The sequence below is a fragment of a genome, unplaced genomic scaffold (genome assembly GCF_019419815.1).
Source record: "Pyrus x bretschneideri cultivar Hongxiangsu unplaced genomic scaffold, Pyrus_bretschneideri_v1 Contig20, whole genome shotgun sequence".
Taxonomy (NCBI): domain Eukaryota; kingdom Viridiplantae; phylum Streptophyta; class Magnoliopsida; order Rosales; family Rosaceae; genus Pyrus; species Pyrus x bretschneideri.
Genome location: NW_025999502.1, coordinates 6,435,289 through 6,447,518, shown reverse-complemented (window position 1 = coordinate 6,447,518; position 12,230 = coordinate 6,435,289). Strand labels below are relative to the sequence as shown.

Below are 12,230 nucleotides of genomic sequence, written 5' to 3'. Positions count from 1 at the left end.
AAAACTTTTCAAATTCACGCGTGTGTTACATCAAAATAACGATTATCCTTACTAATATACCCCTAAATATTTTAGTCCTTGAATTTATCATTTTCGTACAAATCACCCCAAGGTGAAACAGATCATAAAAAATGACTTTTTTTTTTTTTTTTTTTTTGGCTATACTCCTTGAACTTCACTTGAATCTCACTTTTGCTACTTGAAACTCAAGTTGAGTTGAGTGAGGGTTGTTAATCGTTGGGAGGGAGGGTTTGAATAAAAAAGGATTGATGGAAGCATTATTAACACCTAATTTGTTTGTTTCTTTTGGTGTTTTCTTCAGTTTGAGTAAGTAGACTGTAGGCCTGTTGATCTAGAAGAGAAGAGAGACAAGTATGCGTGCGTGTGTTTTGTTGACTGAGCAAAACAGGCGGTAAATGCCGTCTGTATTATGTTAATCATTTTGTATTAAATATTTAATCTTTTGAATGCGCGTTGAACAATCAACCCAACAATACATCCACAAACCAACCACAACCCACAAACAAGCCTGCTGCTTCTGCTTCTGCACTTTCTTGGTAATTTAACACTCTTTCTTTCTCAATCGATTTCTCAATCGTTTTTTCATCTTTCATTTTCCAAAATTTCCATACTTCAATACAGTCCTAGTCTAATCGGTACCCATAGCACTGAGCCCAAAGCCTTAGCCTTTCTGGGTTTTTCTCACTTTTTCATCTTTCATCAAAGAATTGGAGATTCTTCTGCAAATTCGAAATTTTGGATTGAATTTGGGGATATGGGTAAATTTGAATTTGTCAAAAAATAGCATTTTTGGGGGTTTTTCCCGAGTGTTGTATATAGGGTGAATATTGAATGTTTGTGAGGTGAAGTGGGTATAGGGTGAAGTATGAGTTCTTTGGAAGGTGAATTATGGATAGTTGATTCTTTGGTTTAGATTCTTTGTGATGGAGTTGGGTAAAGAAGGAGGTTTTGTGAAGGTTTGGATTGGTTTTGGCCCTTTGGGGTGGTGAATTTTGCTTGTGGAGGAGGGTTTTGTGTTTTGTGGGTGTTAGTATATTTGTTTCTAGTTCAACATGGGTTTAATATGTACCAAGCCGTCGGCAGTCGAAGATAGCCGGGAAAGCCCACCAAAAAGGACATCTTCGATTTCGAGCCGGCGCCACTCCGAGCTTAAGGTTTCGCGATTCGGTTCTTCGAAAAGAGAGGATCCAGTTTGGATTAAAGATAGATTGGGTGGTGGTGGGGATGTAAAAGTTATGTTGGTGGATAAGAAAGTCAATGGTTCAATGCGATCATATGATCAGACTAAGAGTAAGAAGATAGACAGGGCTGAGGCTACTTTTCTTGATCATCTGGGTTCGGGAAGAATTCCCAACGCTGCGGTGGCCGAGCAAACAGCGGCAGGATGGCCAGGTTGGCTCGCTGCGGCAGCTCCTGAAGCTATCAATGGATGGATACCACGACGCGCTGACACGTTCGAGAAGTTAAATAAAGTATGTTCAAATACTTGATACGTATATCTCTTGTATTATTGTATAACTAAGGCTATTGTCTAGGGAGTCAACTAACAATATTCGAAAAAGAAAATTGGCGGTTTTCTAAATGCTGTGGCAATTCTTTTTCTAGCTACTATGATTGTGCGGTTAATTACTCTTGTTCATTTTAAAATTTATCAGTTCCTGATCTTTGTTCTTTTTGCATATTGTGGCATTTTCTTCTTTCAGATCGGCCAAGGAACTTATAGTAGTGTTTACAAGGCTCGCGATGTCACGAATGATAAATTTGTTGCTTTGAAAAAAGTCAGGTTTGATAATCTCGATTCTGAGAGTGTCAAGTTTATGGCAAGGGAGATCCTTTTCTTGCGCAGGCTTGATCATCCCAATATAATAAAGTTGCATGGATTGATCACAGCACGGTCATCTAGCAGCTTGTACCTTGTTTTTGAGTATATGGAACATGATCTTACAGGGCTTGTATCACGCCCAGGCACTAAGTTCTCCGAACCTCAGGTAGTCTATCACTTACGGTTCTCTTACGTTCTTATCTTTACGGTTCTTTCCTCTAAAGGAGAAATGTTGGTAGATCTTTTTGATGGGCCTCTCTACCGCAGATTGATGCAAATAAAATAGCCCATTTATACAGAATGAAACGAGGACCCTGTACGATACCTAATTTTAGTGTTGCTTTTATTTCATTTTAGGTGAAATGTTACATGCAGCAACTCTTAAGTGGTCTTAATCACTGTCATAGCCATGGTATTTTGCATCGTGACATAAAGGGGTCAAATCTTCTTCTTGACAACAATGGCATCTTGAAAATTGCCGACTTTGGCTTGGCAAGCAATTATGATCCTCGTCACAATGTTCCATTGACAAGCCGCGTTGTGACTCTTTGGTATCGACCTCCAGAACTTTTACTTGGAGCCTCTAAATATGGTGTTGCTGTGGATTTATGGAGCACTGGTTGCATACTAGGAGAATTGTATTCTGGAAAGCCTATCCTGCCAGGAAAAACAGAGGTAAGATATTGAGGAAATGTACCCTCTTAGAATCCATGCATTTTTATGTCCTATGGTTTAGCTTGAATCATTATTGGACTCTTGACATGTCTTTGTGAAGTTATTACGGATTACATTGGGAATTGTTATTGGCACTCCAAAAATCTCATTTTGCACTCCTCACAAGTGTATTTTTCTTTCTAAATATAGAAAGTTTGGAGTGCCAATAACAATTCCCATTGCATTATGCTAAAATGATAAAGAACTGATCTCTTAGCTCTTGATTTTTATTTTAAACTTGCAGATGATCTTGAGTATCTGACTAATCATGCCCAATTCTTTCATTGTAACAGTTTAATTTATGACGTAAATATGATTATCATCTTAGAATATTTGGAGTTTCTATATATTAAACGCATCAGGTGAGAGAATAGCTAGAGTACAGTCTTGATGTATCTCGACGGATTTATATGAACCATAGATTTGAGTTGCAATTTACGTCCTTGGCAAGTGTTTCACATATTCTGTGGACTTAGTGTGAGGCATTGGCAATGCTGCTTGTTCTTCACAGCTACATTTCCCCACTGTTTGTTTGACTTTAAAGTGAATTTCTCTTCTTCCTCGCTTGTCTAACAGATAAACCATAAACACATATGTTGGAAAATATTTTGCTTAGCCTTTCCTTGAATGTGTCAGTAACTGTACATATTAGATGGTGCCTATTAATTTATGTATATTTCCTTGTTAAAGGTTGAACAGTTGCATAAGATTTTCAAGCTCTGTGGTTCACCAGCTCAGGATTATTGGCGTAAATTGCACTTACGAAATTCAACAATGATCAAGCCTCCTCAACCTTATAGAAGATGCGTGGCAGAGACTTTTAAGGACCTTCCTGCTTCAGCTCTGCAGCTTATGGAAATTTTACTTTCTCTTGACCCTGCTGATCGAGGAACTGCTGCAATTGCTCTCAAGAATGAGGTGTGCACGCTTTATTTTCTGGAAACTGCAAAAAATAAATAAATAAATTGGTGCCAATGCTGATATTTTAGTTATATAATATATATATATGTGTGTGTGTGTGTGTGTCCTATTTATTCCTAAAAGTTTGTGTTACCTGATTTAGGCTGGGAGAAGGATGTGTGGAACAGAATTAAATTATCTTTCGGAAACTGTGCTTACGATTGTTCCTTTTCCTTTAGAACCTTGAAACTGTTTTGTTTAATCATCTAAGAGGCCTATCCTTTCTCTGTTGTAATTATGAATGTTCTTTCAACAGTTCTTCACCACAAAGCCTTTTCCTTGTGATCCTTCAAGTTTGCCCAAGTACCCACCCAGCAAAGAGATTGATGCCAAATTGCGAGAAGAAGAAGCTAGAAGGTACGTCTTATTGGTAACACATTAATACTTTTTGACAAAGATGATACAAGGTTAATATTTTTTTTGCACTTTTTTTAGGCAAGGAGCCAGTGGAGGAAGGGGTCAGAAGGTAGACCTGGGCAGGAGAGCACAAGCTGTAGCAGTTACAGGAACAAATACTAACTCCGAGTCCATTGCGTCATTGCAGGTAATTAAAATTAAGTTTTATATCTTCGTGTTTAAGGTAGGATTTTGTTTGACATTGAAGTGAGCTGCTAAAGACCAAAGTCATCTATAAGTCCTGGTGAAAATTGTAATTGTAGTTTTGTATACAAAAGGATATTTGAAAATGCTTCAATTTCAAAATTTACGGATTGTAGTTTTGAGTATCTTTTAGTTACCCCATGACTCGTAATTAGGGCCCATGTCATAATGTCTAGAAGTTTGGTTTATAGTTTTCCTTTCATGTAAGGGAAAATATACGGAAAGAGGAAGAGGGAGATGAAATTGGAGACATGTGACGAAGAAGTGAAGGAAAATCCGTAAAACTAAAACCTAAAAAGAATTATTTAGGAATTGTTGTTGTTTTCATTTTATTTTACGTACATTACATTGGAGGGTAGCTGCCTGTTCTACCGGCACATACTGTATTAACTGTCTAGATTCACTTTTGAATCAAGTAGTTCATATCTGCTTGGCGGAGGAGGAATTTATGAACTGTGTTTCAACATTGTGTGTTTATATTAGGGGACGGTTCTAACAAAAATATTTTGGATGTACATTTTTGTCGAACTTGTGAAGAAATGCTTGTGAAGATCTTTCTTTTGAAACTGAATTCTCCACTCTGTTCACAATCACATACACTGTCATTCTTATATAAATGCTTCTTCTGCCTCTGTTTATTTCTTTATGATTACATTTGCTCTCCAATTACAGAGAGGACAAGGCCATTCCAACCCAAAGATCCGAAGTGAAATATTCAACCCTCATAGGGGGGAAACCCTTTCTGGTTTTCTGGTTGATCCACCCAAACATTTGCGAAGCGATAAAGACGCTAGAAAAGATTTCGCAGAGCAGCATAATATGAGGGCTTCAGTTTCAGGACCACTAATCCATGAACCTGGACGGGCTAAGTCTGGAAGGGAACACAATGATTCTTTTTTGAGTTCAAATAGAACCAACTTGTCGAAATTATCTGGTTTAGTAATGGCTAGGACTGCGATGTCCGACAACCAACAAGAAAAACCTGGTCCCTCAGGACCAGAAACAATAAAGCCAGTAGGCAGATTTCCGGGGTCATTTGATCAGGAGGAATCCGCAAAAAAGCAGGAGTGGATGCATTACACACAGAGAGTTAGCAGTTCTCGTCAGATGGAAGATGAGACGGCCTCTATTAAGGAACCAAATATGGTTAGTTTTGTCTTTCTCAATAAAACTATTTAGTTTGTGTCACAAATATTGCATACTCTAGATCCTGCCAGAGCTCTGATACTTATTCCAGTTAGCTGAACCTAAATTCTTCTTCAAAATTCTTTCTGCAGCATGGTCGTGGGCGCAAGGGAAACAAAATTTACATGTCTGGTCCATTATTTGCATCTTCAAACAATGTGGATCGGATGCTTAAAGAACATGACCGCCAGATCCAAGAATATGCTCGGCGTGCTCGATTTGAGAAGAGCAGACCTGGGACGCAAGTGACAGAAAATCCAACCTTTTCTTCCAGACATCGAGCTGGATAAGCTATGAAATTACACATTTCTATTCATGGTCTTCTTGGAGCTGGATTCCTGGAACCCCATGACATCGGCATACCACACATACACAACACAGAGAGAGACGCTCTTCCCTGTACAGTAAATACTTTCTTCAGTCCCATACTATATTACCAGTTAGTAAATGAAACATCAGATGGCCAATTTTGAAGTGGATTTTTCATTAGAACATACTCTATGTATACTTAACCAGTATTCAAGTCCGAGTCCCTCTCGAAGCCATGTTAGGATGAATCTATTGTTGTCTGCACCAAATTTATTCGTCGTACATACCGTTGAAAAAAAAATCTTGCTAATGTAAATTAATGTCTCCATTTTATTCGGTTTGTTGCAATGTATGCGAATTTTTGCTGTTCTTGAGAATAGGGTGAACACTGGTTGAATGCTCGACTAGAGCTTCTGAAGAATGTTGTGCATTTTTGCTACTCGTATGAAAACATATATGAACGAAAGGTTTATAACATGTTTTAGAACAAGGAAATAAGAAATCTGAAGTGTTTTTGACAGTTTCGTGTGTTCAGCGACTATGAATACGGTAGACTGAGCACCGAAAAAGAGGCCATATTCATCGATTGAGGTTTGTACGTAAAAATTAGGCTTATTTTTAGCGTTGTCGCATGTATTGTACACGAAATCTCATTTTATCCTCTACATTCTGTTTTGTCCGACTTTATCCACTGCTCATCCACCACTGCTCAACACGTCAACAAAACTAACACATCATTTAACTCAATTGACGGAATGAAGTAAAGAGAGACACAAATAATGAGTGCATGGATTACATTGAGCAGAACAAAGTGTCGAAAATGAAGTTAGAGTTTACCTTTTTGAGCTACAAAATATAAGTGGTAAAATCTTCAAGCCCCGCCAGCCGCGTGCTGCTGGCACGAACAAGGAAAAAAAATGTAATTGAAACCAAATCCTTGGATCCAAACACGGTCTAAAAGTAAAAGCTAAATTAAATAATACAAAATGGACATTAAGCACACAACTTGGCTGGTTTTTCTTTGGGAGCCGTCAAATTTGGCATGAAAGTCAACAAGGTCACCTTCAAATATAATTTAACCAAAGTTGAACGCGGCCGCTATCAACCACGACCGCACTGTCCAATTATTTGACACCAAATGAAACACTTGCTCCGTCTTTTCTAGAAATCCGATTTTGATCCCATCCTATTTTGACTTCTCGTTAATTTAATTTTGTTTTAGTTTAATTTTTTCAATTGTGATTATAAATAAGTAGTTTAGTTATTAATATAGCCAATCAAACCAAAACAAGAATCGATTTTCAGGTTAACAACGTCAAGGAAAAGTAATGGACCCATATCTTTTGAGCAGTCCCTTTCTTCTAGATCTTAGAGCAAGTCCACCGGTGCTCAAAATGCCCAAACAATTAGGTTTAATTGCCCCTAATCCCACAAAAGTAGCTCTACCAACCCAAAATAAAGGAGGTAATTAGTGGGCTCCGGCAAGTCCGTCAGACTGCCTAACTAACAACTGCCAGGCCTTGAGCTCGCTGGCAATGGCAACGTCAGTGCTGACGTCACCATGCAAATCGAGTGGGCCCCCCATGTGCGAACCACAAAGCCTAACGGCTTCTTATTCTTGTGCAACAATCGTTGGATTTCAACGGTTCGTTGATCTGGACTATTAGATTTCCGAATGTAAACAAATGTAAAAATTCTACTATTGTGCTACATGGCACAATCTGGTGTATCTAATTGTAAAACAGTTTGAAAATCAACTATCAGGGATTAATCCAACGGTAACAATATTCAATCATCTTTTTCATTTCCCCTCACAACTCTATTCATTTTTACTACATCTTCTTTGTTTGTTTTCCACTTTCTAAATTCTATTTTTTTTTTTACCAAAAAAATGGGTGAGAAGGCAATTTGGTCGATTGCAGAAGACATTGCTTTGCTTGAGGGCTAAGTGTGTGCTACTCATGACCTGAACACGGGAAATGAGATGAGGATGCAACAAAATGTAATTAACAATTTAACATGTTATAATTAGTTTGACCTTTATTGGAATCAGACAAGCATTTTATTTTCAAGAGATTCTACTTATAAAGTTCACACTTCAACAAAACATCAAAAAATAAATTAGCATAAAAAAAAAATATTGTGAATAGTAATTGCTCTTGTCATTGCCTTTTCTAAACGAGTGGAATTGTACAAAGGCAACTACTATTTAGAATGAATAGTAAAGGCAACTTACATGTCATTGTCCTTGCCTTGCCTTTGCCCTTCTAAAATGAGTAGACTTGCTCTTAAAGTCTAAGAAAGTTATGGTTACTTATTGTTCGATCTTAATCTAAAATGGTGGAGGAAAATAAATCTTCCTTTAATTGTATTTATTTTACTTTCTTCTGCATCGTTGAATTAATACCTTACGATGGATTTGTACATATGATTAAAAAAATGGAAAAATTAATAAAAAGAACTTCAAATGCTTGCATTTTAATAGAAAATCATTTACTAACTTTATTTAATGATAAAAACAGAAGAATTAAAAAAAAAGACACAAAAAAGGGTTTAAGTATAATTACTGAGAACACAATCTTCTCAAGGTTTTTATCTAAACGATCACTTCTGGATTCATCGTTTTCAGTGCAATGGGTGTTTTTATAGACCAAAAAGGGTTTAAGTTTCAAACCTTATGAAGCTGAATCAAGAATTAGACACTATTTATAAACCTTGACTAATAAGTAGACACTATTTATGAAATTAGACCAATAAGTAAACATTATTTGTGAAACTTGAGCAATAAGTAAACACTATTTATGAAACGAAACCAAGAATTAGGCACTAAAACTAAACCAATAGTCGAGACTATTTATGAAACTAGACTACACACTATTTATGAAACTGGACCAAGAACTAGACACTATTTATGAAACATGATCAAGAACTAGACACTATTTATGAAAGTGGACCGATAACGAGATACTAATTATGAAACCGAACCAAGAAAGAGACACTATTTATGAAACTGTACCAATTACTATACACAATTTATGAAATTGGACCCAATAACTAGGCACTATTTATGAAACATAACCATGAACTAGATACTATTTATGAAAGTGGACCAAGAACTAGACACTATTTATGAAACTGAACGAATAAATAGTGTAGTACCGTTTAGTTTCATAAATAGTGGTCAGTTTCATAAACAGTGTTTGTGATGGACGCACTTGTCCCCATGTGTCAGTTTTTTTTTTTTTAATAATTTTTTTTATATTAAAATTGTGTCATTTTCATTAAAGTTTAAGTTCTTTTGTCATTTTTATTAAAGTTTAAGGATTTTTCATTATTATTTAATTCTTATTTATTAAGTAAAGTTATAGCATGGTTTTTTTTTATTAAAATAAACTTAACCTAAGTTCTTTTCGTGAAAGTTCCATTAATTATGAAGTCAAATATCCTACACAAGACTTAAAACCGCGACCATGACCACAACTTTCAAGTTCGCGGAGGCCTCTAATAAGTGAGGTGGTAGATCTTTTCGGGGTGCTTTTGGGTGAAATGTACTTGGGGTTTTGTGCTGTAACTGGAGCATTGGCTCAGAGCCATTGGATATTGGCTTGGAGTTTTAGCAATTCTAATTTCTCCATCGCCAACGCTTTGGTGACTCAGAATTTGCCTTCCTTTGCAGTGTCGGAGAAAGGTTTATTTTCGGATCAAAAGGGTTTGTCATGGGGGTTAGTATTGCCGAGTTTTTGGTTGCTTGGTGTGAGAGGAAATGAGGAGGATGTAGAGAAAGTTGAAGATTGGGAATCAGAGTATTGGCCTCACCGGATCGATTACAAAGAGATACATGCCACGAAAAAAGGGATTTTCCGAGAAGAAAATGATCAGGATTGAAGGACATGGGAAAATGTATACGGGGTATTAGGAGGAGGAAAAGTAGCAGTTAAAAGAATCTCACATGAAAGTAAACATGGGTTGAAAGAGTTCGTGGCTGAGGTTTCAAGCTTGGGAAGATTGAAGCATAGGAATTTGGTAAGACTAAGAGGTTGGTGCAAGAAAGAGAAATGCAATCTAATCTCGTTTTATGATTACATGGAAAATGGTAGCTTGGACAAGAGGATATTTGTGTGCAAATAGAGAAACTTGTTAACTTGGGAAGAGAGAATTAAGGTGTTGAATTGTATTTGCATGAGGGTTGGGAAGCTAAGGTTTTGCATAGAGATATCAAAGCAAGTAATGTGTTACTTGATAAGGATATGAATGCCTAGGTCAGGGGATTTCAAATTGGTCTGAATGCACCAACATGGGGAAATGACTGGCACGACACAAGTGGTTGGGACGACAGGGTACATGACGCCAAAAGTGATTCGAACGGGAAGAGCCTCAGCTGAGATTGATATGTTTGGTTTTGGGATATTGGTACTAGGAGTTGGTGTCTGGATGGAGACTAATGGAGAGGGGAAAATTGAACTTTGCGCTTGATGAACAACTCAAGGTGAAAGACGGATATAGCATGGAGAAGTTGAGAAGTTGCTTCATTTGGGTTTGTTGTGTGCATATCCAGAAGCTAATGGAAGGCCAACAATTAGGCAAGTTATGAAGGTTCTTTGAAGGAGCAAGCAACGATGATGGCATTGATGGTGATCAGTCTCAAGGGGAAGGAATGCATCTAAACTTGTTGCACAAAATTAGAACAACTCTAATGTGGTCGGGTTATCCATGGAACATCGAAGGGTAGAGACACCCTACTTTTGAAGACATGAAAAATGCTTTATCTTCTACATCATTTTCGTTTGGATCATATATCAATAGAGTTGGTAGATGATAAATTTAACTTCATTTTGATTTGTTTTTTTTTCTTCTGCTTTTGTGTTCTCCAACACACATTTAGTACTTGTGTGCATTCTTTCTTGTTAGTGTTTGATCAACTTTTACGCTAGATTTCTCTACGTATTTGCAATCAATTCAACCAGAAATTGAAATGAATTCAAAGCTTGAATATCTAGATGAACTTTCGAGAAAAAAAGTACGTTGCTCCCTTCGAATACGTTGGATTCAATCCATGAAACTCGGCTATAAACCAGCTATATAGCTGTTGCTAATTCATCAAAGCATCGTGATTATGATTATGTGCAACACACATGATTTCATTAAACATTTAACAAATTGCACATGTGTCAAGTTATACACCATTGAGATGATATAATATTGACCGACATAAATATATAGGCTTAATCTAAGAACAACATTTAGACAATTTTTGAGCTTTACTTATTCTTCCTTTCTTTAGTTGCATTGCATCAATAATTCAGTTACCATGCTTATCCACCAACACTCCCTTTTAAGCTGGTAGCTGGTTTAACTCTAAGCCTCTCTCTGAGCGTGCAGAATCAATCTTTGGGAAGTGCCTTGGTGAAAATATCAGCAAGTTGATATTCTGATTTACAATAAATTAGCTTGATGATGTTTGACTGCAGTGATTCTTGAATGTAATGATATCTTCTTCCAATATGTTTATCCTCCTACCTTGGATAGTAGTTTTATGTGGGTTTCGGAGAATTGGTTTACCCTTTCGCACTGGAGAGAAATTAGTTTATCCTCTCGCACTAGAGAGTAGACCTATGTGGGTGTCGGGGAATTGGTTTACCCTCTCGTACTAGAAAGCATGGTTGGTCCCTCGGGGGGGGGGCGTAATTCCTGCGATGAGTCCTTGAGAAGGGCGATATCTTCTTTTGAAGTGTATGAGTGATCAGTTGTTGTAAGCATGCAGTCGAACCAAGTTATAGATTACTTCTAAATTCCTCATTGAAAAACGAGTGAAACGAAATAGAACTTTAGCTGTAAGGTAGGAACTGCATAACAACTGGATAGTTCCTGGCTGTTAAGGTGGTTGCACATGGCACTTCTTCATATTGTAGGCGTTCCATTGCTTTTCGATCTCTTTGTCATTCTTGGTGGCATGGGTGTAGCTACTCTTGCTGCATACTTTGCTGATCTTGTACGGAACTTCCTAGATGAGATCTATCTTTTTGGAGCTTTCTCTGTGGGCAGTGATGAAGGTTTTTCTTAAGACTAGATTTCCAGGTTGGAAATGTCGGATCTTGGCCTTTTTGTTGTAGCTGAAGAGAAGCTGCTGTTGGTAGGCTGTGATGCAGGTGATGGTCTACTTACGCTTCTCCTCTGCCAGATTTAAGCTTGTGACCATCTCCTTATTGTTTGGTTGCTTGTCTTTTGGTGGTGTGATATGCCCATATACATCTGGGGAGTTCGTTTAGTCATTTTTCCTTTCTTGTCAGTTAAGGATTTCTTAAGGCAATCGAGAATCATCTTGTTGGATGCTTTGAAGCCTAGAATGATCGATTACTTGGGCATCAAACTGTCTGGGGTGACAAGGATCACACCTGCTCCCGAACCATTGTAGTTGGATGCGTCGTTGACATGAAAATGCTAGAAGTCTCCATCGGGTGTAGTAGGCGGGGCTAGGGCATGCTCGGCTATATCCGGGGCATCGTTAGACTGCTCTGTTGTGTCGCCTAGGCTACGTGTGAAGGCGTAGTAAGGAGCCGTGGAGCTAAGGCCATATTACATGCAGAAGGAAATGCTTAACTGCCGGTATTGAGCTATTCTA

The 12,230-nt window shown here is 37.6% G+C and overlaps 1 protein-coding gene and 1 pseudogene across 1 annotated transcript; both read left to right on the top strand.

The window, feature by feature from the left end:
• Positions 1-362: 362 nt before the first annotated feature.
• On the top strand, positions 363-5,944 carry LOC103928836 (probable serine/threonine-protein kinase At1g54610). The gene is made up of 8 exons (XM_048583983.1): positions 363-1,493; positions 1,725-2,009; positions 2,201-2,518; positions 3,248-3,475; positions 3,774-3,874; positions 3,953-4,061; positions 4,790-5,263; positions 5,395-5,944. Exons 1-8 carry the CDS (start codon positions 1,074-1,076, stop codon positions 5,590-5,592), a joined length of 2,133 nt encoding a protein of 710 aa, XP_048439940.1. The 5' UTR covers positions 363-1,073; the 3' UTR covers positions 5,593-5,944.
• Positions 5,945-7,146: 1,202 nt separating this feature from the next.
• On the top strand, positions 7,147-10,427 carry LOC108865673 (annotated as a pseudogene).
• The last annotated feature ends 1,803 nt before the right edge of the window (positions 10,428-12,230 follow it).

What these genes read in the sequence shown, in the direction of transcription:
- LOC103928836 (XM_048583983.1), top strand. Translation starts at nt 1,074, where the DNA reads ATGGGTTTAATATGTACCAAGCCGTCGGCAGTCGAAGATAGCCGGGAA. An exon ending in CTAAGTTCTCCGAACCTCAG is followed by an intron (nt 2,010 to 2,200) that starts GTAGTCTATCAC and finishes ATTTCATTTTAG; the next exon opens with GTGAAATGTTACATGCAGCA. An exon ending in CAATTGCTCTCAAGAATGAG is followed by an intron (nt 3,476 to 3,773) that starts GTGTGCACGCTT and finishes TTCTTTCAACAG; the next exon opens with TTCTTCACCACAAAGCCTTT.